The sequence below is a fragment of the Sceloporus undulatus genome, chromosome 9, assembly GCF_019175285.1.
Source record: "Sceloporus undulatus isolate JIND9_A2432 ecotype Alabama chromosome 9, SceUnd_v1.1, whole genome shotgun sequence".
Classification (NCBI taxonomy): Eukaryota; Metazoa; Chordata; class Lepidosauria; order Squamata; family Phrynosomatidae; genus Sceloporus; species Sceloporus undulatus.
Window position 1 is genome coordinate 25182563 of NC_056530.1, and position 25942 is coordinate 25208504.

At 57.8% G+C, this 25942-nt stretch overlaps 3 protein-coding genes across 17 annotated transcripts in view; 2 read left to right on the forward strand and 1 right to left on the reverse strand.

The window, feature by feature from the left end:
* CADM4 (cell adhesion molecule 4) overlaps positions 1-10612 on the forward strand; it is a 37325-nt gene extending 26713 nt beyond the window's left edge. The window contains exons 2-9 of the mRNA XM_042439758.1: positions 4234-4380; positions 5076-5228; positions 6094-6228; positions 7111-7272; positions 8993-9083; positions 9535-9707; positions 9905-10033; positions 10491-10612. Coding sequence (XP_042295692.1) covers positions 4234-4380; positions 5076-5228; positions 6094-6228; positions 7111-7272; positions 8993-9083; positions 9535-9707; positions 9905-10033; positions 10491-10600 — 1100 coding nt within the window. The 3' untranslated portion in view covers positions 10601-10612. The remainder of the gene's footprint in view (positions 1-4233; positions 4381-5075; positions 5229-6093; positions 6229-7110; positions 7273-8992; positions 9084-9534; positions 9708-9904; positions 10034-10490) is intronic.
* A 4466-nt stretch (positions 10613-15078) lies between these two features.
* Positions 15079-23430, reverse strand: LOC121915632 (basal cell adhesion molecule-like). 13 transcript variants are annotated; one of them, XM_042439999.1, is made up of 9 exons: positions 23300-23430; positions 22721-22855; positions 22446-22573; positions 21512-21710; positions 20556-20698; positions 19053-19218; positions 17395-17533; positions 16957-17062; positions 15079-15294 (listed from the first exon to the last, which is right to left on the reverse strand). In XM_042439999.1, exons 1-8 carry the CDS (start codon positions 23334-23336, stop codon positions 16972-16974), a joined length of 1038 nt encoding a protein of 345 aa, XP_042295933.1. In that variant the 5' UTR covers positions 23337-23430; the 3' UTR covers positions 15079-15294; positions 16957-16971. The 13 variants fall into 13 exon arrangements, with proteins under 13 accessions (XP_042295933.1, XP_042295930.1, XP_042295932.1 ...); XM_042439996.1 differs by having other exon boundaries at positions 15079-15382; XM_042439998.1 differs by having other exon boundaries at positions 15079-15385.
* LOC121915630 (collagen alpha-1(III) chain-like) lies at positions 23426-25913 on the forward strand. 3 transcript variants are annotated; one of them, XM_042439992.1, is made up of 3 exons: positions 23426-23548; positions 23702-24105; positions 24564-25913. In XM_042439992.1, exons 2-3 carry the CDS (start codon positions 23733-23735, stop codon positions 25154-25156), a joined length of 966 nt encoding a protein of 321 aa, XP_042295926.1. In that variant the 5' UTR covers positions 23426-23548; positions 23702-23732; the 3' UTR covers positions 25157-25913. The 3 variants fall into 3 exon arrangements, with proteins under 3 accessions (XP_042295926.1, XP_042295925.1, XP_042295924.1); XM_042439991.1 differs by having other exon boundaries at positions 23435-23874; positions 23989-24105; XM_042439990.1 differs by having other exon boundaries at positions 23435-24105.
* Positions 25914-25942: the final 29 nt, after the last annotated feature.

Genomic DNA, 25942 nt, shown 5'->3' on the forward strand with positions numbered 1-25942 from the left:
CTGGAGGTGGGATCCTGAGTGCTGTGGATGTGGCCTGATGGGGGACCCCACCCCAGTGGTTCCCTGCCACATCTCTCTTACTGGGAGCCAGGCTCCTGCTGCGCTCTGCCACATTTGCCCACACCTTGGCAAGCACCAGCTTCCACCTGTTAGCCAAGAGCAGCAGATGCTCTCAGTCCAGAGGTGCTTCTCAGGACCAGTAAGGAGCAAGGAGGCCTGCCAGGGCTCAGTGGACACAGCATGATATGGGGCACAGGTGGCCCAGCTGCAGCCCTGAGTCCTTGCTGCCCAGGGATGGTAGGGGCCAAAAAATTACCCCGGGACCCCCTTAGAAGGATCAACAAGGCTCTTGTCGCAGCTGTGCTTGTTGGCTGGTTGGCGCCCCTCAGACACTATGGCTCCAGATTCTAGAGCACTGGTCAGGAGAAAGAGGGGAGAAGCCCAGGGAGCTGCTTCCCTCCTGTCAGGACTGGGCTTCTCTCCTGGGTGCGGGTGGGCCAGGGCAGCAAAGGAGCCTCCCAAAAACAGCTGGCTAAGGTTGTCACTTTGAGGAAAGTCTCCTGGTCTTCTGGCCCAGATGGGAAGCAGAAGCAGCGAAGGAAAGGGGAGACTGAAAGAACCGGATGGAGGGGTGGCTTTCTGGGCAAAGCTGGAGGGAGGAAAGGCGCCCTTTCAAGTCCAGTGTTGGGAAGGGTCACAAAGGCTTCTACATGCCCAGGATGTGTGTGTGTGTGTGTGGGGGGGAGATAATGGTGCCAGGACGTGCCCCATCAGCAAGGAAGATGCCAGCTGCCTGGCAAATGTTTCAGTGATGGACAGGCCGGCCAAAGAGAAACCATTGTTCCCTCTGGATGAGAGGCAGAGAGAGACAGGCTGCAGTGTCTCCCTAACCCTTTTGCTGCCCAAACAGATGCTGATCTCCTCCCAAGGGATGCTGATGGGGGGGTTCGGTTCCCCAGACCACCCTCCAGGTGGCAGAGTAAGGGGCGACCATCCTGCCCTCCATCGCCCATCTTGCTGCTGCAGCGAAGAGGCTAAAGGAAGGTGGGAGCGGGCGGAGGGAGCAACGCGTGTGAAGGGGCAAGGGTGGGTGCACGTGTGTCTGGACAAGGGGTGCCATGCCTCTTCCCCTCTTCCTTTCCTTTCCTTTCCTCTCCTTTCCCTGTTCATTGCCAAAGCTCTGGGCAAGAGCTGTGGAGCCCTGTCCTGGATGGAGGTCTCCCTGGCAGGGGTGGCAGCCACCCTGTGGACCCCAAAGGCATTCCTGTGGGACCCCGGGCCCCGTTGGCTCAAGTGCCACCCTCCTACATGGTGCAGAGCAACAGGGAAAGGCCTGTGGGCTCCCCCGATCTGTGGCCAGATGAGGCAGAGGCGAGGGAGGCTGCGGGGAGCCTGATGAGAGAGCAGCTGTGGTTGTGGTCCAAGAGGAGGCAGCCTTTCATTTTGCCTCTTGGGCCAGAAAGGCAGAGAGGGCCAGCGCCAAGGATGGAGCCTCAGTTGGCTGCCTACTTTGGGGGAAGAGGGCCTTGATAAAGTTACTTCCTAGGGTTCCTCTGAGAGGGAAGTCCCCTTTCAGTGAGGAGCAAGTTCAGGCCTGTTTTTCTGTTCTTCTCCTTCAGCTTTGGGACTACATCTTACTTGCTGTTTTTTTCTATCCCGGCTGTGCATGGATTTGAGCAAAAAGAAGAAGCAGCCACAAAATTTTCAAAGCAACAAAAGGTTCTCTTTGTGGTGTCTGAATACAAAGAGTATGGCACTGGTTTATCTTTTCTGCCCCTTTCTTTTGAGGACAAAAAGTTAAAAGATCTCTAACAATATTATGCCAACTGCTCTGCCAGGGATGTGAATAAAACTGGTCGCCCAGAACCCATTGCATCCCCCCTGAGACTTTCCACTTTGTTTCTTTTCATGGGAAAGTAAGTTTCTAACCATCATGAAAGAAAACTTAGATGAGGCAGCCTTTGCTGTACAGTTATAGATAGATAATGTTTATTTATTTGTGGCACAATGTTCATTACAAAACATTCTTACAAAACAATGCATCTAGTACAACAAGACAAAATTACAATTGTGTTGGACACAGAATGAAAAAACTGTTAAAATCAAAAAACCAACAAAAGGTTATTGGATAAAATTCCTGGTTCAAATGTTGAATCAATAATAACGGCTGTACCACTGACCTCCTTGCAATCCACTGCTACAGCGGCTCTTTTGCTCTGCAGCTGCGAAGGTGGATTTAGAATGATCAACCCACAAGTCACAACTACTACCAGGCAACAACCAACCGGCCCTCACTCTCAAGGGTTCTCCCAGGAAAGGGGTCAGTATATAAAGGGCAGTGCAATAAGTAGTGAACTAGGTCTTCCAATTCCCCAGAACCACAAAGACACAATGGTTGTGTATGAGGGATCCTTTTATACCTTCCCTTCAGAAAACGGAGAGCAGAGCTAGATGGAAAGTGTGGCATGTTCCATCCTCCACAACTTTCAGCCCTTCCCTCCTGTTGCCTCTCTGATTACCAGCTTCCTGTGCCAGTTTTGTTCTGCCATTGCAAGATCAAATTGGCCAAAGCTGCTGGCTCACCGCCTTCTTCACATTGGCCTAATGGGTGAGGAAGGAGAAGACCCTCCCTGACACTTTTGGGGGCTGCTGGAGCTGGTCACTTAGCGGTGATCCCTTCTTTGGATGATCCGCCAGATGGGCTGCATACAAGCCAGAGGATGCGGGCTCCTTCTTGGGCGGGACTGGCCTGATTGAACTGCTAGCCCTGTGGATGCTGAACAGAGCAGCCTGACACCACAACTGCCTGAAATCAATCCAGGAAACCAGATAGATTTATTACTTGGAGTACTGTTGAGCCAGGAGAAAGGGGCTGTGTAGATTTATGGCCTGCACTGGGGTGCTCTGGCCTTTGGGGGGGGGGTCTGGGTGCTTTGGAGGTGTGAGGACCAGGCCCTAGTGAGTGTGATGCTGCCCAGTCACTGCTGAGCCCTTCCCCTGGCACCAGGGGCACGGCCTGTGAGTGTGTGCCCCTCTGCCCTATGGAGAGGTGGAGGGTCAGCCTGGGAGGGGGCACGTGGCCCTCAGGAATGGCTGAGATGGGACAGCAAAGTTCCAGGTGCCCTCCTCCTGGGGGGGGAGTGGGAGCGAGGGGGAGCCAGCCTGCCTTTTTCGGGGGTGGAGGAGCATTTTGGGTGGGTATTTTCTGTGTCTTCGTATGCGCCTCTGCAGCCGGCCTTTTGTCTCTGCACCTGCCAGGCTGTGCTGCGCGTTTGTTCACATCTCTGCTCGTTCCTGCGTCACTCTGAGACTTTTCTGAAAGAAGCATGTGCATGCGCATGCACACAAAAAGGTCCTTTCTGGGCCTGGGCTCAGATCCTCCTCCTGTGCCTCCAGATCAAAGCAGCTACAGGGTGAAGCAGGGGGCAAGCAGTGGGGAAAATAAGAATTGCCAAAATACTTTTCAAGGTGTGGATGTTTAGCAGTTTATTTTACATTCTCCAGACTTGAGGCTGCAGAACATGTCAGAATTGGAAAATGCTGGCTCTGGTATCCCCGGGTGGAGGTTTCCTGAGCGCTGTGTGCGCCTTGTGGCCGACAGGGCAGTGGGGCCTGGTCAGGCGGAGGAGGGAAGTTAGTCCCGGGCTCAGCTTTGCCAGTGCCTAGGAACAGCATTTCCCAATTGACTGAGGCTTTCTGGGCAAGGGGCGTCTGCATATTTGGAGAGCTCCCTCTCTCCCCACATCCTTCATACACACGAAGGCAGGTTCCTCCTTCACCAGCCACCACTATTGCATTTGTGGCTCTCATGTTCCAACGTTGTATCAGCCAGGGGAACTGGGGCCTTGCCTGCTGCTGCTCTGGCTGCCACCAGTGGTCCACAGGCTGTGGCCTGAGAGGAGGGCTGAGCAAAGAGCAGCTGCCTTTCACCAGGCCTTCCTGGACTTCAGCTTCTATTAGGCTTCCCCAGAGGTGTTTCTGGCCTGGGAGCTGACAGGCGTTGCAGTCCAAAAGCACTTCTTCCATTGCCATTTTAGAACCAAGGGGTTGAAGTGGCTGGAAGGAGGGCCTCTGGATGGCAGCTCCTCCGCTTTCTGGGTGTGGGTGGCCAGGGTCCGTGTCTCTCCCCACAGCCCCCTCCTTTACTCCCCAGTTGCCTCTGAGCCCCTCTTTCCCCTTCGGCCTGCTTCAGGGACAGTAGTGACCCTCTTTCTCCTCTCCCTCCCTTTGTAGCCAGTGCTCAGGAGGTCCAAGCGGAGAACGTGACGGTGGCTGAGGGTGGCCAGGCTGAGATCAACTGCAAGCTGCACCAATACGACGGCTCCATCGTGGTGATCCAGAACCCCTCCCGCCAGACCCTCTTCTTCAATGGCACGCGGGGTAAGTGCCCTCGGGAAGTGGGGGGCTGGGGTTCTCGGGGGGCTGGGGTGCCAGGCCCAGTGTCTTCCTCCCTCCAAGGGTCTGCCTGCTACCCACCTGGCCCTCAGTGCATCTGACGGAGGGATCAGGTCCTGCAGAGGAGGGGCAGGCAGATCCAACGACCCCAGAGACTTTGGGCAAGTGGACGAAGTCCCGGGACTCCCAGGGAAACAGACGCACACCCACACACCAAGGAGGACAAGACCACCCCCATGCCAGCTTTGTGTGGTGGTTAAAGCTTCAGATGGGCTGGCCAGGTCCAGGTTCAAGTCCCCACTGACCAGTAAAACCTGCTTGGAGGGAAAGATATAAGTGTAACTCTTACCATCACCATCATCACCTGAGCTGGGCAAGCAGCCTCTGTTGCCTCTTGAACATGAAAACAGCCCACAGGCTGACCGAAGAGGCTTGAGAACCCAAGGAGAGGAGTCCAGGCAGCACCTCCTTGTGCCAAGTGAATATCCTCAAAAGCATCTGGGGGCCCTCCAGAAGTGGCCCCAAATCCCCCTGCCTGAGGGATCCTCCTCTCCCTCCCTGGCCAAAAACATTGCTAGCCGTAAATGTGCATAGTCCCCTTCCATGTTCCCCTGACACTCTCCCTCCATGGCTGAGGGGACCTGGCTCACTGTCCTCTCCTTCCTCCATGTTCCCTCCAGCCCTGAAGGATGAGCGGTTCCAGCTGGTGGAGTTCACTCAGAAGCAAGTCCGGATTGTCCTCTCCAACGCCCGCCTGGAGGATGAGGGGGGCTACTTCTGCCAGCTCTACACGGAGGACACCCACCATCAGATTGCCCTCCTCACAGTGCTGGGTATGTGCCCCCTGCCCTAGGGACCCCCGTGCCCCTCCCACACTCACACTCTGGGGCGATTGAGGGGAACACCAGATCCTGGCTGTTTGGTTAAGGGGAGCATAGGGACTGTAGTAGATATTGGGGTGGTGGGGGGGCATTTAGTTTGGGGATGGGTGGGAAGCGGAAGGCCCAGGGATGCAGGGCTGGCAAGTGGAGGGGGCTCTGGAGAAGCACAGCAGAGAGGACTTCAGCAGGGAAGCCTGCTCAACCTTTTCTGCCCCCGGCCCACAGACACTCCCTCTGCTGCACTGTCATTAAAGACGCAGGAGCCCCGCCTCCTTGGTCACCTGGCAGCCCTACAAGGATGTGGCCAAGGCCAGGGGCTGCTCCACCTGTCTGCTCTGGAGCTTTGCACCAAGTGACAGAGCTTTGGACATTGGTCCTTTGGCCTCTCTCTTGGACTGACCGCAGTGCACTGTGAGGGAAAGAGAGCAAAGGCCTGGGTCCATCTAGGCCTCTGCTGGCCATACTGACTGGCAGCTACACTCTTGGGCTTTGGGGTGAGATGTTCTTCCAGGACTTTCCCTGCAGACCCTTTCACTCCACCTCTGAGATTGCACTGCTTTCCTTCCCACTGAAACTTTACAGCTTTAAGACCAGAAGCTTGAATCTATTTCTAATGAGACAAGGATTCCCAAGATGCATTTTGCTCTGCAGAAGCAGGGAGTGTGCCAAGGTCCAGTCCTTGGCACCTCCCTGGGTGTCCCTATCTGTGCACATGTGTGTCTCCACAGAGATGTATCCACACTAGGATGTGGGGCTGTCGAGGGGATGTGGGGCTTCCCCCATGACCCCCTGCTCTGTCTTGCTCTCTCTCCCCTAGTGCCCCCTGACAACCCCTTGGTGGAAGTAAAGGAGCAGGCAGTGGAAGGAGGAGAGGTGGAGCTCACCTGCAGCGTCCCCAGATCGCGCCCGGCCGCCACCCTGCGCTGGTACCGGGACCGGAGGGAGCTGAAAGGTGCCGTCTGGGCTGGCGGGAGGCGAAGGGGGTGCATGGGGTGGGCAGCAGTTCTCCCTGCAGGGGCTTGTCTTGGCCCTAAGTGTATGTGGAGTGGTGGGTATAAGTCAGGTCAGAACCACAGCAGAGGAGGGTCTCACCACTCTTTTGCCTTCAGAGGAGGGGTGAGGAAAGTGCCCCACCTGCTGATTTGGGGACCGGGGCGGGGGGGGGACTGGTGTCCTTGAGCTTCCCTTTTTTATGACCATGAAAAGGGGGCAAACCCACAAGAGCAGAGACTCACCTTTTAAACAGGGTTTAGGCTCTCCATCAACCCCAAACTCCTGTGGCCCTTGGAGGAGGAGGTCCCCTGGGCCCCATTCCTTAAAGATGGCAGTTTCTGGACATGTCTGGAGGCTCCCATCTCCCCATCTCTGTGTTGAACTAGGACATTTTCTGCACTGAGTGAATCTTCACCTGCCACACTCATCGCCCCTTCCCCACCACATGGAAAATGCTTGAAATGGGAGTTATGCTAGTTTGGGGTTTCTCTCTTAAGCACTTCACCCTGGTGCTTAATGGGTACCGTTAATGGGCGCCCCATTTAGGCTTATGGGATGCTTCACACATATTATCAACTGTGGGGAGTAAGTCCATTACATTTGGCAAAGGAGGCATGGAGGTGTCGCACAATGTGCCCTTTTCTTCCCAAGGGATAGTAGATGAGGGGAACACTTCCTGGGATGTGACCATAAAGACAAGAGAGAAATGTACCAGAGAGGAAGGCAATTCCCCTTCACTCCCCTTTGGAAGGACTTTTTTGGAAGTGATTTTTTTGCGAGGGGGGATCAGCTTGTGGAGCCAGTGGGGTGCTTCATCTCCCACCCATGTGCCTCCACCAAGGGCTGAGCAGCAAGCAAGAGAACGGAAAGGTCTTTAGCGTCACCAACGTGGCGCATTTCCGGGTGGAGCGCAAGGACCACAGCAGCATCGTCACCTGTGAGGCCACGCACCCTGCCCTGCGGGGGCAGCGAAAACAGACCCAGTACGTGCTGGACGTCCAGTGTAAGTGACCACAGTGCTTGCATAAGAGGGCAGCGGGAAGGCTAGGGAGCGAGCTGGGAGGCCAGAGGGCTTTGGTAGGGCCGCCTTCTGTTCCCCCCCCCCCCCACTGCTCCAGCATGTGTTTCTCTTCTCCTCTGGAGGGGCTTGGAATTATGCGCAACGTGGAGAGTTGCGGCCTGTGGTGCACCCACCTTTCCTAGAACATGGGGGAATGATGTTGCTCCTCTGCTGTAATTAGGAAGCAGGAAGGCTGTGGCTTGTTTGGTTGCAGGAGGATCCCTTTCTGGTTCCTTTTAAAAGTGCCTTTTTTAGGGCGTGAATTGGGCTTTAGGGTGGGTTTCGGGTAGCATTTCCCCAGTTTCATGCTATTCCTCCACAATGTGGAGGTCTCCCCAAACCCCAAAAGATCAAAGGAGAAGAGCAGGGAAGGAACAAGGCCATTTCTGTTCCCAATGACACCCAAATCACAGGGTATTATAGGATCAGGCTGCCTTTAGAGAGTGACTTTCTAAGTGGTGGGATGGAGAGGGCAAAGGCCACAAAGGTGCCCCATGGGTCATACAAAGGATGGCGTCTGGCTCCCCAGGTGATGAAGGGAAGTGGCTGGAGCATCTTCTGGGCAAAGAGGCCTCTTGCTGCTCATCTGGCCTTCCTCTGCTGCTTTGCTGGCCGTGTCCTTTCCCAATGCCCTCAACCGTCTCATGGATGCCTGGCAAGGCCAGTGGTTACCTACCAGGGGTGCCGAAGGTGGGGAGGGTGGGATCTGGAAGGGTGAGGCCATCCTGCCAGCTGGCACACATTTCCTTGTGTGGGTGTTGCATTTTTGTTCATGTTCCCCTCTTTGCCCATCTTAAAATGTGACATGCATGGCATGTTTTGCCCAGCTGCCTGCCTGTTTATCCAGAGAAGGGTCATTTGGGGGCAAAGTCCAGCAGCAGCAAAAGCAACAAAGATGATGTGGGCCTGCCAAATGCCAGGCATCTCATGAAGTAGAAGGAAACCTTCCCCTCTCAAGAGAGAAGCCTTGGGCTGCCACAACCCACCCCCAGCCATCGCAGACACCACAGCCGCTGTGCCACTGGTTTTTTGCTGCCGCTGCTACTTAATAGTATCCTACAGATCCAGGGGGATCTTGTGGCATGTGGGCCCGCGTCTCGGCTGCTGGGATTGCACTCTCGGCCCTAGAAAGACCCACTCCAGGGATCCCCCGAGTGGAAGCGGCATCCCCACATCTCCTCTGGAATGACCCAGTTGATGCAGAGGGGTCAGAGCTGGGAAGATTTGGGGAGTTGTGGCCCCAGGAAGAAACTTCTCCAAGCTCTAAATGGAACTCAGAATTCAGAAAATTGAAGATTATTCCATGATTTTCTTCCTTGGGCTTTCAAGCATTCACTTTATTTGAAGATTTCTGTGCAAATTGGTGAATGTACTTTTGCTGCATCTGTTCTCTTTTCTTTTTCCCCTGTAACTTTTACCCCATTAAGCGCCCCATCTGGCCCCATGGCAGCACAAAACATTGAAGTGGAACAGCCTAGGGATTCCTTCCCAACCATACTTCTCTCTTTTACATAAAGCCCAGATAAAGTTAATACTTAAAAGTGAGAGCCAGCATAATGCAATGGTTTGAGTGCTGGAACAGAGGGGGGGGCACTGGTTTTAGGGTACTGGCTGCTCCCTGGCCTCCTGGTTTCTTTCTTCTCTGACCCCTGTTTCCCCACAGACTCTCCCTCGGCACGGATCCATCCTCCGCAAGGGGTGATGCGGGAAGGAGACACCTTAGTCCTGATGTGTGCCGTCAACGGCAACCCCCTGTGAGTACTTTCTGCAGGGCGGGGGGGGGGGGGGGTCAGGGGGTTGGCAGAGACCTCTACCCACCCAAAGAGACCCTTTCTGCAAGAAGAGGGCTGAACGAATACCGTGGCAGCAGGAAAGGGTTAAAGGTCCACGGTTGGCACCAGGAAGCGCCAGGATTGGTGACCCAAACAGCCACAAGCCCCCTCCCTCCACTCCTGTGGGTGCTTTGGCTGAATCTGAATCAGCTGGCCCTCCTGCTTCTCACTCTCCTGACGAGCCTGACTGGTGAGAGGCTCCTCAATTGACAGCTGCCTGGCAGCCTCTGTAGCAAATGACCTCTGGGGGGGAAGATCCTTGCCCGCCCGACTGTTGCAGGTGGGGAGCCTGGGGGTGAACATATCACCCAGTCGCTAGGAGTGGGGTGTGGGAAGACATGGAAGGTAGCAGCCTCAACCCTTTACCCCACAGCCCCACAGACATCAAATGGAGCCGCGCCAATGACTCGCTGCCGGAGCGGGCCCTGGTTGAGGGCGAGGTGCTGACCATCCCCAGCCTCAGCCTGCTGGACAACGGGACCTACTCCTGCCAAGTGGCCAACAAGCACGGCCGCTCCTCCGACCAGTACGTCCTGGTGGTTTACGGTAAGCATGAGAAGTGTGTCGCTCGCACGCACACCCACTTTGCCCTCAGCTCTGCAGGCCCCGCTCTTGCTCCTGGGATCCAGATTTGGCCTTCTGCTGAGCCCAGTGGCGAGTCTGGTAGGGCTGCCTAAAGGTGCCCCTCATCCCCTGCCTGGCACTGGTTAGGGGCTCAAACCTTCTTCTCCCACCTCCTGCAGACCCTGGGGCCATTGTGGCTGCCCAGACCTCCATGCCATATGCCATCGTGGGGGGCATCCTGGCCCTGCTGGTCTTCCTGGTCATCTGCGTCCTAATCGTCATGGTGTGGTGCTCCATCCGGCAGAAAGGTCAGCCAGGGCGGGGGCTGGGGGTCAGGCATGGCCCAAAAGGCTGAGAGCTGGAGGGGACCTTGTGTGGCAAGGGGGCTGCTCCCCATAAGTTCCTCTCCCAGCACTGCTGCTGCTTCCTCCAAAAGTGGTGGAGGTTACTTTCCAGAAAGACCCCACGCAGGTGGAGCAGGGCTGGGGCAAGGCTTCTGCAAGGAGCAGTGAGCAGGGAAGACACTCTGCTTTCGGGTGGGTTTGCCCCAGCCTTTCCACGTCTCTCATCCCACTGGCCTCCAGACCAGCCGGACAACCTGTCTCCCACTGCACTGGCTGGGAGCAATGGGCATTGCAGTCCGGCCGCTGTGGTGGGTGCCAGGTTTGGAAAGTCTGCCACGCAAGTGAGGGCTGGACGAGGGTTGGGGGAACCCTGTGCCTGCCTGGCCCTCACCTTCCTCTCCCTCCCCCCCCCCATTTACAGGCTCCTACCTGACCCACGAGGCCAGTGGCCTGGACGAACATGGGGAGGCCCGCGAGGCCTTCCTCAATGGAGGTGACGGCCACAAGCGCAAGGAAGAGTTCTTCATCTGAACGGGGGGGGGGGGGGAGGGAAGGGGGGGGGGGGGGGGGGGGGGATTGTGGGGGGGGCGGGTGGGGGGGGGGGGGGGAGAGGTGTTCACAGAGAAGCCACCTTTTTGGGGAGTGGATTAAGGATAAAAAGGAGCAAAACACTTGAATAGTGAAATCAGGGTGTATGGGCAACACCATCTTTTCGGCTTTATTTTAGAAACCGAGGACTTTAGCCCCGTTCCCAGTCATGGGGATCTGGCTCCTGCTCCCCCAAAGCCCCCCACCCCATTAATTGGAGAGAGCTGTGTGTGTGTGTGGTGGGGTGTGTTTGTGTGCACGCGCATCCACAACTCTGCTTCCATTGGGGGCAGGGAGGGGGACCGCCGTGACCCCTTTCTCCTTTTGGTGGCCAGAAGCAGCGCTGGGGGTGGGGATTACATCTCTGTAAATAGCTGAGGAGTGGCTCTATTGGAGGCAGGTGAGGGTCAGGCCCTGGGGGCCACCGTGGCTCCCCTCCATTAGCACTGTCACAAATTACCTGGGGAGGGGAGAGTGCCCCTCATTTGCTGTGGGGGGGTGAAGCTGGCTGGCCGTGAGCCAGGGTCCATAGGGCTCATCCGCAAAGGTGTTCCTTGGTGCTCTTTGCAGCACTGCCCCCTGGCCAGTGCTCCCCTGTGCAAGTGTGCAAGTGCGTGCCCATGCATGCGTGTGGGAGGGAGGGAGGGAGCACCTCTTGGGGGGGGCCTTAAGATGCAGGTTGGAGCCTTGTTTTGATTTGTTTTCCTTCAAAGCCATGACAGTTTGTGAGGGAGGGAGGGTGGGGGTCTCTGTCTATCTCTGTTGTCCTTGTTACGTGGTGTCCGCGGGTGGCTGGGTGGAATGGCAGTGGCCACGCAAGAATTGGACCTTCATTCCGGGCTTCCCAGTTCTCTTGCCCCCCTCCCCGTGGCATCGAAGCGTGGCCTACGGGCCAGACCCTCCTCTCCCTGCCAGGGGCAGATGTTGGACGCTGCTGGAAGGGGGCCATAGCCAGGGCCCTTCCCTGCCTGTTCCTCCCTTGTGGGGGTATCCCTTCCCCTGGTCCCTGAGCCCAGGAACCCAGTGTGGCCCCCCAGCCCCTTTCCCCACTGGTCTTCTCCCTCTGGCCAGTGGGGAGGCGGTCGGTTGGGTGGGTGGGTGGGCTCAGCCAGAGACCCCCTTGCCCTCCCATGTTGGTGCTGGGAAGGGGCCCCATCGCACACCCCTGGCTCTGCCGCCATGGAGGGGTTTTTCTCCACATTGCCTCCCGGCCCTGCAATGGCATGCTTACTGCAGAAAGGGGTGGCTGGGACCCCCACCTCTCCCTGGCCACTCCCCCCCCTTGTGCCAATCGGTGCCCCCCTTGCCCCCCCCCCCCCCCCCCCGCCTCCGTCCTTCGTCTGGGGAAAAGACCAACCAAGAAGGAACTGATGATGACCGTGTGGTTCTGTGTCCGTCTCTGGCTCGCAGTTTTAATTTTGTATTGTCTGTGTCTTGGAAGGGGAGATTAAAAAAAGAAGGGAAAATATAATAATTAATATATAACTGGGGGTCGGGAAGTGTGGGGGCGCGTTCCTCTGCAGCCCAGGACTGTTTCCCCTGCCCAAAAGTTAATATATATGTAAATATCTATGTCTGCCTTTTAACCACCTTTGATACTTCAATAAATCCCCCGGATTAATTCTTTTAACACCAGTGGTTGTGGGGTCCTTGCTCATGACATGTGCCGGGGGTGCTGAGGGGAACCCCACAGGCCGGGGCTTCTTTGGGGGGGGCCCATGGGGGGTGTAGCCTCCCCAGCCCCAGCTTTGCCCCCCAAAACTCAACGGGAGGGGGGTAAATACAGGCCAGCAAAGTAACTCTGAGCAGAAGGCAGTCTCAGCATTGAGGCCTCTAAAGTGGCCCTCCTGGCAGGCACCAGCAAGAAGAGGGCATGGATGGCTGCCAAGGAACCTTGTGCCCCCCTCCCCCCTTGGCATTTCCACGTTGGTGCCACAGTGCTTCCTTTAGGGCCTGAATTTACTCTCCTCTCTGCTGCCGTTCCCATTTTGTCAGTAGAGGACTGAGGCTGCCCAGAGCCACACACTTGGCCATCTCAGGGCTGCCTTTGGCCCTCGTGTCCTCCGTGGGATTCAGGAAAGCATCCTCCCCACTTCCGCTTTGATCTTGCAATGGCCCTGTGAGGCAGGCCAGGCTAGGAGAGTGCCACCGTAACCTTTGTGGGAGAGGGTCCCTGCGGGCCCCCCTTCCCCTTCCCTCCAGGGCCTCCCTGTGACCCATCCCTTCTTCCCTCCTCATGTGCTTCCCAGCCAGCTGGCCCCCCAGAGCTGCAGGGATGTGGCCCTCGCAGCCGCCCTCCAGCTTCACTTGCTCCCCCCCCAATTGCCACTTCTGGCCTCCTTCGTTTTGTCTCCTTCACTCTCAGCTTTATTACTCCGCTGGGTCTCCTTCTGCCTTCCCATCGGTCATTCTGTGCAAAACTCCCAGCTTCTGGAAAACTGGGCTGTGGGGGGATTCAGTGTTCGCCAAGGCACATAAATCCTTTCCAGCCAGGGACCCTGACCCCTCCAGGGTTGAGGGGTTAGGCTGCACACATTGGGTGCCCTGTGCCCCTCCAACGCCCACCTGGCCGGACAGACGGCCTTCTCTCTCTTCCTGGGCCTCTCGGTGGGGCTCCTACCAACTGCACTCCATCTAAGAATTGGGCTGGAGAGAGCCACTGGCCAGCTGGTGCTGCTTGGGGAAGCCAGAGGGGCCTTCACCCCCCAAAAAACTGGCAGTTCTCTTTCTGTGCCTTGCCCTCCCCCATTTGGGGAAGAGGGACTGGGGCCTCGCCTAAGAAGCAGCAGAGTTCTCTAGAGGTCCAAGGGCCCTCTTCTCTCCTCCACAGCGGTGCAAGGGGTGCTCTTGAGACCTTTGGGAACCACGCGGGAGCTGCCCATCCCTGAATGCCAGGATGGGGCGGCCAACTCCTTGAGGGGCCTAGTTGCCCATTTGGTGGGCACTTAATCTGATCAGCCTCTGATCCACTCTGAGCAGGAAGCCGGGCAAGGATCTCTTTCCCATCAATGGGTTTACTTTCTGGCTCTCAGCAAAAGAAAGAGAGGCTGGGCTGACCCTTGTGCTAAAGTCTGTGGCAAAATGCTGCTTTTGGGATGGAAAAAGAGATGAGAAAAGCTTAATCAGTTGAATTTCTTCTCATCATGTGGCCATTAAGAGGAAGGAAACACTACCAGCCTCCCCTCCCAAACTGAGCCATTTCCCACCAGCTGCTGCAACAGAGCCGCCCCTTCTGCCCCCTGCGACGTCCTGCCCTAGATTGCATCCTGGATCTGTCTGGATGCCAAATCTGCCACTTTGCAGCAGAAATTCTTCACTCCTTTCCCCATCTTGGATGCCAAATTCCATGACCATCACCAATCTCAGCATCGCCGAGGACACATTACACACACACACACCCAGCAATGTTCCTGTTACTGGCTCTCCCCATCCCAGGGCAGGTGGGGCTCTGCCCTCCTTCAGGGGCCTCTTAAGGAAGCAGAGCTGATTAGACCAGCTCCCCCAGAATATCCTGGTTAAGGCTGGTTACCTTCCTGTCAGGGGATTTTGTGGGCCTCTGAGAGAGATCCAAGGAGGGCCGAGGCCACTTGCGCAAGGGAAGGCCACAGACTGCCAAGGTATGTTGAGGCTGAGCTGGAAGAAGTGGTCTGCATACCCCCCCCCCCCCAATATTGTTGATGGTTAAGAGACTCTGAAACAGCTGCAGAAAACCAAAAAGGTTAAGTACCAACCTGCCTCCTAAGATGCCTGCAGCCCTCCAGATGTTTTTGGCCAGCCTACCCAATGATGAGGGATCATGGGCGCCATAGGTCAAAAACATCCATTTTGCCATGAGGCCAGGACCAACTTTCTTCCCATCATGCTCCAGGCAGGGAGAGGCCCTGCTGGCCCTCCAAGTGTCTTCTGGGTGGGAAGGAGGGCTGAGCATTGGATAACTGGTAACCCTGACCTGGAGCCATCTCAATAAGGCAGGGCTAGCAAGAGTGGAGTCTATGGGGGGCAGCCCAAGTCAGTGCTGGGTGTGTGTCTGAATGGAGCATGGCCCTCTTCGTGGGGTGGGTTGGCTTCCAGGTGACGTAGGTCATGATGGTTGTCTTCCAAGTCTGTTCTGACTTAGGGCAACCCTATCGTAGGGTTTTCTTGGCAACATTTGTTCAGAGAGGGTTTGCATCTAGCAAAGAGTGTGTCACTTGCCCAAGACCACCCAATGGATTTCTATAGCTGAGCAGGGATTCAAACCCTGCTCTTTAGATTCATAGATCAGTGCTCAAATCACTAAATCAAGAGGGGCCTTTTATGGCTTTGCCTATTGCTACCATGGCTTGTTTATCTTCCCGTTGGGTTCCCAGAAGAATGCTGATGATGAAAGAGAAAAGATGCCAATGCCTCCCCACTCCCTGTGCTCCAAACAGCACCATTGCAAGAGTCTGCTATTTTTTTATTTTGATCCAAGAAAGTGCCGAATGGGGGGACATTTAAGGCTTGTGCTGCAGAGACAGGTGTGATCTACGCTCTCTCTCTTGCTCCTTATGTCACTTGGATGGCCCACTCACTCTTCCAATGTGCAGGCATTCAAAGATTTGTCATGCACCACCATGCGGTGGCCACTGCTCAGCCTTCCTTTGCAGGTCTCCAGACTGGTTTGGCGTGGGGGCGACAAGGTGGAAAATCAGACTCAGGAAACATTTCCAGCAAAGGGGGTCCAGACCCTCCCCCTCTCAGGGTCTGCTGAAACAAGAGGTTCCTGCTGGTTTGGCCTGGGGGGGCAGTCCTTCAGGGCCCCCAAACCCCCAATGCCAGGCAGGGAGGGGCCCCAGGTGTCACCCGGAGCTCCTTTTGCATTTAGAGGGAAAGAGCTCATCTCCCATGGGGCCCTGGCAAGATGCCCACTTCCCCACCAGCTTCCCTCTTCAGGGTGGAGAGCGGGAAGCTCTCTTCGGAAAGACACTGACCTATGTTTTCACGTTGGGTGGCTGCTGGCCTTCGTGCCTGTTCACCTCCTCCCTCTCAGGAAGGGCATTTGGCATGAAGGGGCCACGGCCTGCCAGGCCCAGTAGAGGCCAAAGAGCTGCCTTAGCCAGTGGAAGTGGAGCAGGCCAGGCCAAAGGCACCTCACCCCCTCCAGAAAGGGATCCATATGCAACCCCACCTCCTTTCTGCCCCCCCTTCTAAAAATCAAAGATAAGAGACATCCCAAAGATATACGCAAGAGGCCCAGTAATGCTGAGATCCCCATTATCCCAAAGCCAGAAGAGAGGCTGCATCTTGAAGGCAAAAGGCAGGCGGAGAGAGGGAGGTCCACTTTCTCCTGGGCGAAAGAGAGGAAAGACCATGATGGGCTCAGCCAGCTGGAGACCCCAAGGGCAAAAGGGGGATTCCCTATGGAGGTAGAAGCAGCCCCCCCCCACATCACAGTGAAATGAAACCAAACCAACCAGCCAGCCTAGTGCTTATTGCAGATGCTGCCAGCTGGTCCTCCTTTCCTTTCCTTTCCTTCTTCAGTGGCTGCTCATTAAGGCTGATGGCCTCCTCAGGGGCCTTCTTACTGCAGTTATTGTCAGACAATTCATTTCATACTCTGGAGCTTCTGAAGGGGGAAGAGGGGTTAATCTGGAGGAAGGGGCCTCATTTCTCTGACCCATTTTCCCTACTCCTCTCCTGCCCTGGAGAGTGAAGGGTGGCTCTACCCAAACAGCTACTGTTTCTGGGCTTCTGGGCACAGATTAAGGGCCACTGGGGAGAAGCACCCCACTGGAAACGGGGGCACGGAAAGGACGGGCATCTCTCTTCTTATCTCTCAATTTTACACTGAGCTAAACTTTGCGTGACCAGACCAAAAGGAAAAAGAAGGCAAACACCTTTGCGCCTCTGCAAGTCACCTGCAGCACCAGAAGGGGGCGGATGGCAGCCCTGGCATGGCACAAAGGGAGGCAAGCTGCTTGGGGACAGATCTTGGCTGGCAAAGGCCTGTCTGGGCTGCGCTGAAGGACAAGGCAAAGACGTATGTATCCACAGCAGGCCTCCTTGACATTACTCTCTGCTGGCAAGGGCAAAAGAAGCCAAGCAGCCATGTCCAGGGTGAGAAGGGCACAGGCCTGTCTGGGAGAGGGCTGCTTTTAGCCCCAGGGTACTTCCTTGAGGATGGAAGGGGGGGTTAGACCTTTCCTTGCCCATGGGAAAAAATGTCCTCCTGCCTCCATCACTCGACTCTTTTGTGCATATGTGTGTGGATGAAGAAGCAGGCAGGAGAAAGGCCAGGAAAGAGAAGGGGAGAAGCCACGCAATGGAGCTCTCCCTACCTGAGAGGTCCCTCCTCACATCATGAGGGGATGTGTGTCCCTCGACACAGAAGGCACGGACCCCAGGCTGCATTTGTAGATTGGGGTGTGCTGCCCAGGGTCTTCCCTACAAAGAAAGAGGAAGAAAGCCACCTTTTCAGGCCTGGGTTTTGTCCACAATGTGATAAAAACAAGACAACTGGAAAGTCTTGCACTACAGTCCTCTGGCAACTGTGAGAAGATCCCTTATGGGCCAACACATAGGAGGAAGGAGACCATCCATGCTCCACGCAGAAAGCAAAGGCTGCTGACTGGGAGCAACTGGGGCTCCTCAAAGCTAACTGCACATCCCTCTCCAAAAGGCCTTGGGCAAAGGGCAGGGGTCCCTGGGAAAGTAACTTCCCAGCTCTGCACCAGATCCCCCAGAGCCGCCAGGGCCCCTTCCTCAAAGGCACTCACTGAGCTGCTTTCTTCTTGGCTGCTCCCCGACGAAGTCGGAGGATCAGAAGGGCAAAGACAGCAATCAGGACCAGCAGCAAGAGGGCTGGAAGCCCCACCGTCAGGGCCAGGGTGGAGTTGCTGAGCGACAGTGCCGACCCTGCAAGGCAGGCAAAAGAGAAAGACACACACACAGAGGAATTGGTGGTGGGTCAACTACCAGCAGGGCCCTTGGCAGCCCCACCAGCAGAGGGAGGCAGGAGCAGCGAAGGTGGGCACATGAATACAGACACACACACCCTGGAAAGCCCCTGGACCCCTCTAAGGAAATGCTATGCAGCTTTGGGGCACCTTCACTGACTACAGCATCCATTCTCACTGGAAGAGGGCTGCAGGCATATTTGGAGCACCTTAAGTGGCCACAGGAGGAGCCATCTGGGACTCAGGTGAAGGGGACTCACTCTCTGGGACCCAAATTTTGGGTGCAAGAAAGTGGCTGCCTTTGGTGAGGGGAGGAGTAACCCTGGGATAAGGTGCAGCCGGCAGCCCCTTCAGAAACCCCCCGCCAGGCAAGGTGGGGAGACACAGGGGCATCCGTCTCCATCCAGCGGCATCTGGAGGGTCTTCTTCCTTCCCTGGGAAAGCACCATGAAGGCACCAGGCAGATTCTGAGACTAGAGATTTGTAAAGACTCTGGACTGGCGCCACGCTTAAGTCAACTAAGAGTAGACCTTTGGAAGTCTATGGAATTTGAGCTGGCTACAGACTACCTTAGATCCCACTAATTTCAATGGATCTACTCAAAAGCAAAACAAGGACTTTGCAAGTGTGAGAGGTCTGGCATTGTACAGCTCTGAGGGCTGAGGACCAAGAGAGTGGCATGGAGAGAAAACATTGCTTTCTCCCAGAAAAAAAAACAACAAACAGAAATGGGGGTCCTGAGGGCCCCCCAGCTTTTGTCATCTCTCAGTTCCCACCAGCCCATGCAACACAACTGATTGACAGGTAAGATGGACATTGAAATCCAGCAATAGGAGGGTCATAGTGCACAGGATCAAGTCCCAAAGTTCCAGCATCGTGTGCTCAGTCAGGGCAAGCAGGTCTTCCTTTCAGACATTCTTGGACTGCAACTCCCAGCATCCCTTATCAATGGTTCAGCTGCCTCGCAGGACTGATGGGAACTACAGTTCAGGCAGGTCTGGTAGGATAGGAAGAAACATGTGTATATTCTCAAGCCCTTTAATTTCAATGGGCCTATTCTAAGGATGGCTGGATAGATAGAAGCAAGGCATTGTGTCCAAAATTCTGTGCAAAAAAAAACAAAAAACCCCTTAGAAAAAGAAAACTGCATTCAAAATGCATATAGATTAGGAGAATACCACACAACACCTCAAAAGGGTGCAGTAAACTTCAATTTGGAACAGAGGTGATGAGCAGTACTGAAGACAACAGGTCTGGCCAGCCCTTTACCTGGCATTAAGTCTCAGGCTTAACATATGCAATGTCTCAGGCCAGAATAGGATGGGGGGAGCAAGAAAGGAAAGGTAAAAGACTCGGGCAAAGAGGAGACCAGCCACCCAAGAAGGTAAGGGGCAAGCCATGGCCAAAGCGCCCCCCACATCCCCCGCCCCACCTGGCAGAGAAGAGATGTGTTCCCTGCAGGCGCCCGCAGGCCTCACCCAGTGCCACTCCCCGCTGGCTGCCCTCCACAAAGAGGCGCAGGGACTTGGTCTTGGCCAGCTGGGCCACGGAGGGATGGCGGGCCCGGCATGTGTAGGTCCCCGCTTGCTCCAGGTTCACTTTGGTCAGAGCCAAGGAACTTGAGGCCACAATCCAGTCCTCCCCCTGTTGAGGGAGGAAAGAGAGGTCAGAGGTCCCTGTCCCACAAGCCCCCTAGAAGCTTTAGCAGGGATCCATCCAGTGCCACAGCTGTTGACCACCACTGCTCCCCACATTTGCCCTCCTTCGTGACCAAAGCCCTGGACCATTCCTGCCTCTGATACTGTAAGCCGCCTCAGCCCTGTGAGATAGGCATCGGCATCATCATCATCATCATCATCATCACCACCACCACCACCACCACCATCATCATCATCTTTAGCAGCTCTGCAGTCATTCCAGTGCCTACACAGTTTCTCTAACTCCTTTAGGTTTTCTAAAGATAAAAACAAAACATGCCAAAATCTGAGGATTCAAGGCAGGGGAGCTGCAATGCTCCTGAGGAGCCATGCAGCCCGCTGCCCTAAACAGGTGGACAGGAGACCCAAGGGGCAGCGCTGTAAGTGTCAGTGGACTGCCACCCCTTGTAGCCCAACCCAGCAGGGCCACTGAGGAGAAGGATGATGGGAGCTGAAGTGCAACCCTATCCAGAGGATGTCCGGATGTCTCCCCCACCCGTCCTAGGCCCCCTCCTCTAAATCCTTTCCCACAGGTCCCTCCCACACATGTTCTTCTACTCCCTGGAAGCAAAATGGCTGCCATGGGCCCACCCTCCACCCAAATTCCATGTCACCAGATCACAAGGGGAAATGTGGCTGCCGTTCACATTTTGATGCCACATGTGAATGAATGGAGGAAAGTGGCAGTGGCTGCTGTAGCCCTTTCCCATCAGAGATGGCCCTTCCAGGGCTAACTCCTCCTCCTCCAGCCTCTCCATCAGGTCTATCTGTCTGTTGGCCCCCCAGGCTGCACATGGGTCCCAGATGGCTATGGGGCAGAAGAAGAGGGGAAGAGGACAAGCACACTCCCTGCAGCCCACCTGCCCCCTCAGTAGCTAGAGATCTGAGGGGCAAGGGCTGGGAAGAGGCGAGGGTGGGCAATGTCTCCCCATCTTCCTGCAGAGCAGGCGTTGCACCCTGGAAAAACAGGGCATGATCTGGCCAGCCCTTGCCAGCATACACTGAAAAGAGAGGGCGTTCTCTTCCACTGTGCAAGGAAGGCCTCTTTTGGTCCCTGGTCTGGCACTTGGGAGCATGGAAGCATTCGTCTGTTGGCCAAGCAGGCTGGGAGCTGCAGTCCCCCTTTCCCAAGCTCTGCGGGACTGAAACAACCGAGAAGAAGAACCTCCTCTACATTGTCCTTTTTGTGCAGAGACTCTCGCATGGCCAGGGGCCACTCACCGGCCCCTCCAGTCCCCTACAATGCTATGCCTTTACGCCCCCCCCCCCGCAAGAGAGGGTCACCTCTCGGCTCCACTCATAAAGGGGCCCCCGGGAGGCCTTGGCAAAGCAGTGCAGTTGAAGGTCATCCCCCTCCAGGACGGTGACCGAGTCCCCCACAGTCCCACACCAGGATTTTGCGCGGCTGAGGAAGATATCACGGAGATCTGTGGAGTAAAGAAAAAAAAGGATCTCTTATTTCACAGCCCGTTTAAATGCTCCTGTTGCAAGAGGGAAACTGGTTCTTCTGCATTCCAGTCCTGCCCAGGAGATGTCCCAAGGCCAACTGTGGGAGGAGCACCTGCCTGGCCTGCGTATGGGGCAGGAAACCGCAGAGCAGGGCACCAGCGCCCTGCCAACTCTGCAGTTCCTCTGGGGCAGGTGCTCCCCACAAGCAGCGCACACTGACACCTGCGCCGAAAGAGAGGCATTAGCAGAGAGGGGCTGCCAGAGGACCCTACGGAAAAGCAAAGCACTTTTAAGAAGAACGCTTTGAAGGTCCTGAACCCTCACTGCTCAGCCAGAGGAAGCCCAGCAGCCTCCCCACTGCTCCTTCCCAGCCCCCAAAGGGCCCTTCTGCCCTCCCATCCTGGGCCCCCACAAAGGAGCAGCCCAGCTGGCAGGAGATTTCCCCTCGGCTGGAGTGCCTTCTCCTCTCCTTGCACCAGGGGTTTCAGTCTTGAGAGTCCCTACAAGTTGCTGGATTGCAGCTCTCATCAGCCACGGCTGAGGAAAGCTGGGAACTGCAGCTGAAGATCCTGGGAAGGGGGCAGTATGATTCCCACTGCTGTTTGCTGCCGTACCCATGTTGGCATCCTACCAGTGTTCAGTGCCAGTCCCAAAATATGCAGAAGACCACATTTATTCCTCCCCCCCATCGCCTTGGGGGCTGTGTGAAGATCACAACCCAGTGGCAGACCAAGTTCCTAGCCCCCATCCGCTGCTTTGCTGTCGCTCTCAGGAGGAGAAGCTGCACATACACTCTATCTGCAGGTCCAGATCAGCGGAAGAGGCGTTGCTGGTGGCGTTGGAACTGACACAGCGATAGGCACCAGCATGCCAGGACTGGACGCTGCTGATCGTCAATAGGAGGTGCCCACCTTCACGACTCACGACGGCATTGTAAAATCCATGGATCAGTTTGGTCCCTTCATCCAGGGAGACCCAGGCCTGGAGCCACTGCGGAGGGAAGGAGACAGGTGGCGTGGGTCCCCTGACGAAGCAAGTGCCGGCCTCTGGGGCCCCTGGGGCCCTCCTCAGCACCCGCCTCCAGCTCTATCTGCCTTGAAGCACCCAGACGCCCGCTGGAGACCCCTCCGTGGGGCTGCTCCACTGCTTTGGGAACGCCCCGGCCACGGGGGACCCTGCTTCCCTGAAAAGTACTGTACTTTGCTGCATGACTCAAAACAAAGACCCCAGTAACTCCTTCCAATTAACTTACATCTCTCTGCCATCGTCACAGGTTAGGATTAGTGACGTAAAGGTGTGCTATTCCCTCCGAACTCACAGAACTTGGGATTTCCCCTGCAAAGGCAGTGAGCCCCCTCTGCTCCTCCCAGGAGAAGAGGGTGCTACCCCTGGAGCCCATCTGCACCCCTTGGCCCCCTCCTCTTCCTCAGCCAAAGGCACAAAGGACCCCAGGGCCAGCCTCCGCCGGCTGAAGCCCCTTGCCCGCTTGACCCAAGAGCCCAGGACATGGATTATGGGGGGGGGGGAGCATAACCCCAGACCCCCCAAAGAGGCCTCTGGGCGGATCCTGGCCCTTTCAGCCAGGCTTTCTATGGCACTGCCTTTGCCGCCCCGGGGCCCTTTGCCCACCGGACGCTGGCTGCTGGGCCAGGGGCCGGGCCCCTTCCCAGCCCTGACCTAAGCCCCAGGACCCCCGGGGGCTCCGCGGGCCACAGCCCCTCTCACCTGGCCATATTTCTGGAAGGCCAAGGCGGGCGCTTCTTCTGCCGAGGAGAGGCACTCCAGGGTCACGGCACTGCCCTCCAGGACCGGGCCGCTCTCTGGGCCGCGGAGGCGGATGAGGGGGGGCCCTGCTGGGAAGACAAACCGGGGAAGGGGTCATCCTGGCCCCGCGCCCCCCTTCCCCTCCGGCGGCGCCCGGGCAGAGGAGCCGCCGGGCGAGGCCTGGGAGGGGGCCGAGGACCGCGGTCGGGAGACCTCCTGCAGCTCAAGGGGCTGACCTGTCCGGGCGAAGCGGGCGGCCGAGGCCAGGGCCAGGGCCAGGAGGAGGCTGGGGGCTGGCATCGTCGCCGGGCGCGAGAGGGACGGGGCTTCCTCCTGCGGGGCCCCGAGCAGCCCATCCGGGGCGGGCCCTGCTGCGGAAGGAAAGGCGGAAGGACGACTCTAGCAGCAGTTGCCTCTGTCCTGACAGACAGGCGACCGGGGGAGGGGGCTTCTCTTGAGCTTCCAGGGCGCTGGAGGGAGGCGGCCACCGGGGAACCACCGCCAGGGAGCAGGCTCAGTCCCGGCCGGAGAAAGGGCTCTCCGGGCCGCCTCCAGGGGCCGGGGGTGGGCGAGGCCTGCTGCTTTCTCAAGGACGTTCCTGACCCCGGCGACCGCGGCTCCCTTCCTCGCCCGCGGCGGAGGAGAGAGAGCTGTCAGCCCAGACCAGGGACGTAACAATTGCCGCGAAGTCCCAGGCGGCGCCCCAGGAGCAGCCCTTCGGGGCGGAGGGGGCTCCCATCGTCCGCTGCTCCGCCGAGAGCTGCGTCCGGGAGCGGGGTCCCCAGGGGCTTCTCCGGAGAATGACGTCAGGGCACCTGCTCCCCCCGTTCCTCCTCTTCCTGAAGCCAACATACGGTTCGCGCAGGCGCAGAAGCTACCCGCCACCTTCCGTGAACATGCGCAGAAGGGCTCCGCGTACAGCCCCTGCTAGAGAGCCTGCGCGAAGAGCGAGTGCGTTCCTCCTCAGCACTGCGCACGCGCATGGAATGAGCGCAGAGGGGACAGTCACGCCTCCTTCCCTGTCTGCGCCTGCGCAGCGACGACCCAGCGGCCAGAGGGGAGCGGTGAGCGCCAGGCCGCGCGCGGTGCATGGCGGGAGAGGGGCGGCAAGGGCCCGGCTCTCGCGGGGCATTGTGGGTGACGCGGGGTCCCGGGGGGCGGGGCCAGCGCCCCTCTTCCCTTCCGGTGGACTCGCTGCAGCTCGGATCCCCTTCCAGGCCGGGCCCTGAGCGCAGCCAGGAGGCGGACATGGCGGAGGCAGCCCAGCAACAAGCCGAGGCCACGGCGGCGGCGGCGGCGGCGGCGGGGGGGAGCTCGGAGGACTTAGGGCCGCCGGCGGCTCCGGTAGCGGAGGAAGATCCGGCGGCGGCGGCGTCGCAGGTCCCGATCGGTGAGCGTTTTGGGCGGGGGCGCTTTCCGAGGGACCCTCCCCTCCGTCCGCTTCCGGGCCCCGCAGCCTCAGCCCCTCCGGGACAGTCCTTCCAGCCCCGGGTCCCTTTTGCAGGTGCCGCGCGGGAGGAGGAGGACGAGGAGGAGGACGAGGAGAACGTCGTCTCTGAGGCCACCTCCGTCTCTTCGGGGGACAGCGCGCCCCCGACCCCCTCCGCCAACGGCTATCCAGGTACGGCCGCCAGAGGGGCCTCCGCTTTGGGCCGCGGCTCCCACAGCGGGAGAGGGCTGGGGCCCTTCACGAAGAAGGGCTGGGCCTCGGGGCTGAGAGGCCGCTTTGCAGGGCCAGAGATCTAGCGGGCAGCGGGGAAGACAAGAGCCGCTCTGCGCGCATCAAGAGCGGCTGCAGCCTTTGGACGAAGGGCAAGGCTTCCCAGTCGGTGGAGCATCTTTTGCCTTGGGCCTTTCCCGGTCCTGTGGCTTGCTTCCGATGGCACTTTCCCCCTCAAGAGAAAGGAAAGGGATGCCTCTCGCATCCTGCATTGCGCTTGTTTGCAGCATCGGCAGCGTTGAGCGCCTTGCGCTTTCCGGACGCCTCGGGGCCAGGCAGAAGGGGAGGGCGGGGGGGGGGGGGCTCCGCTCCATTTTGCTGCCTCTCCCTCACAGTGCTCTCCCTCTTTCTCTCCTCAGGGCCCCGCAGTGGCAAAGAGCCGCGGGGGACACTTGGGGAGCTGGTGGAGGCCGGCGGAGGCGGCAGAGAGGCCGGCCACGACCGGCTGAGCGCCACACAGGCCCCCAGCCCCGAGTGGCACGAGTGCCCTGAGTGTGGGCGCGGGTTTGGCACGTCACGGGCTCTGAAGGTGCACCGGAGTTACCACGTGGGACGCAAGCGGCCACACAGCGGCTCCTCGGCCATCAAGCCTCCTGCCCTGCTGCCCCCGCTGGTCCTGTCAGGCAACCCTCCAGAGAGCCAGGATGGGCGGACGGCTCCCAGCGGACGGGGCAGAGCCTTCCACTACATCTGCGCCGAGTGCGGCCTAGGCTTTGCGTCCCCAGCCACCCTGGAGGGCCATCGCTGCGAACACGGCTGGCGGCGGAGCCCCCCGGCCTCTCTGCCCCCCCGCTATAAGCGGCCCCCTTCGCCTGCTGCCGCAGAGGCCAACGGAGAGCAGGACGCCGACGGGGCGGACGGACCGTACCACTGCACCGAGTGCTCTGGGAAGTTTGGGTTGGTGTCGGAGCTCCACCAGCACTACATCCTGCATGCGCGCGGGGAACTCTAGGTGTCTTGCTGCCGCCAGCCGGCTTTGGCCTGTGGGGCTCCCTGCCCAGGAGAAGGGACATAGCCTCCGTTGTCTTTGTGCGCTCTTTCTCCTCCTCCTCATTGTCTCCTTCTGTTTCCTTCTATATTTCTAACCTGAATTTAAGTGGAGGCGGAAGAGGGGGAGAGACAGAGAGCAGCTCCCCTTCTTTGTGCCCTGAGAACCCCCTCCTCACTCCCTGCGGAGAGTGAGCCCCTTGGAGCCCTGTCCCACCCGCAGGGGCTGCCTTACCACTGCAGGCGTGGGGGCTGGGTGCTCTGGATTGAGCCACACAGACCTTCTCCTCCGTGGCTCCAAGGCAGATCTCTCCCCTTCACCAAGAGGCCCAGCATTGGCCTTCTCGCACGGCAGGTCATTCCAAGTGGCCCTGAGGCTTCCAGATTGGAGGCAGGGTAGGATTGGGATCAGGTATGGCTAGACCAAGCATGGGCAACTGTGGCCCTCTGAAAGTTCTTGGACTGCACCTCCCAGCATGCCTTAACATGGGAGCTGCAGTCCAAGCGCGTTGCGAGAGCCCCTCCCGCTCGCCTTGGGCGTCTGTCTCCCTTCTTGGCGAAGGGGTGCCTGCTGCCATCGCCCTCCCTGGCCTGTGCTGAACTGAAGCTGTGTTGTGCGCGCGTTTGTGGCTTTCAGGAGAGCAACTTTAGAGGTGGCACTCAATCAGCATAAACCCTGAGTCGCTGGGAGCCTCCTTTAATAAACCCTTCTCTGTGCGTGACTTCCTTTTGTGCCCATCTCTGTATCTGG

What these genes read in the sequence shown, in the direction of transcription:
- LOC121915632 (XM_042439999.1), bottom strand. Translation starts at nt 23,336, where the DNA reads ATGTTGGCTTCAGGAAGAGGAGGAACGGGGGGAGCAG. An exon ending in CGCCCGCTTCGCCCGGACAG is followed by an intron (nt 22,574 to 22,720) that starts GTCAGCCCCTTG and finishes TTGTCTTCCCAG; the next exon opens with CAGGGCCCCCCCTCATCCGC. An exon ending in TCTGGACCTGCAGATAGAGT is followed by an intron (nt 20,699 to 21,511) that starts GTATGTGCAGCT and finishes TTTACTCCACAG; the next exon opens with ATCTCCGTGATATCTTCCTC.
- LOC121915630 (XM_042439990.1), top strand. Translation starts at nt 23,574, where the DNA reads ATGGCGGGAGAGGGGCGGCAAGGGCCCGGCTCTCGCGGGGCATTGTGG. An exon ending in CTCCGCCAACGGCTATCCAG is followed by an intron (nt 24,106 to 24,563) that starts GTACGGCCGCCA and finishes TTCTCTCCTCAG; the next exon opens with GGCCCCGCAGTGGCAAAGAG.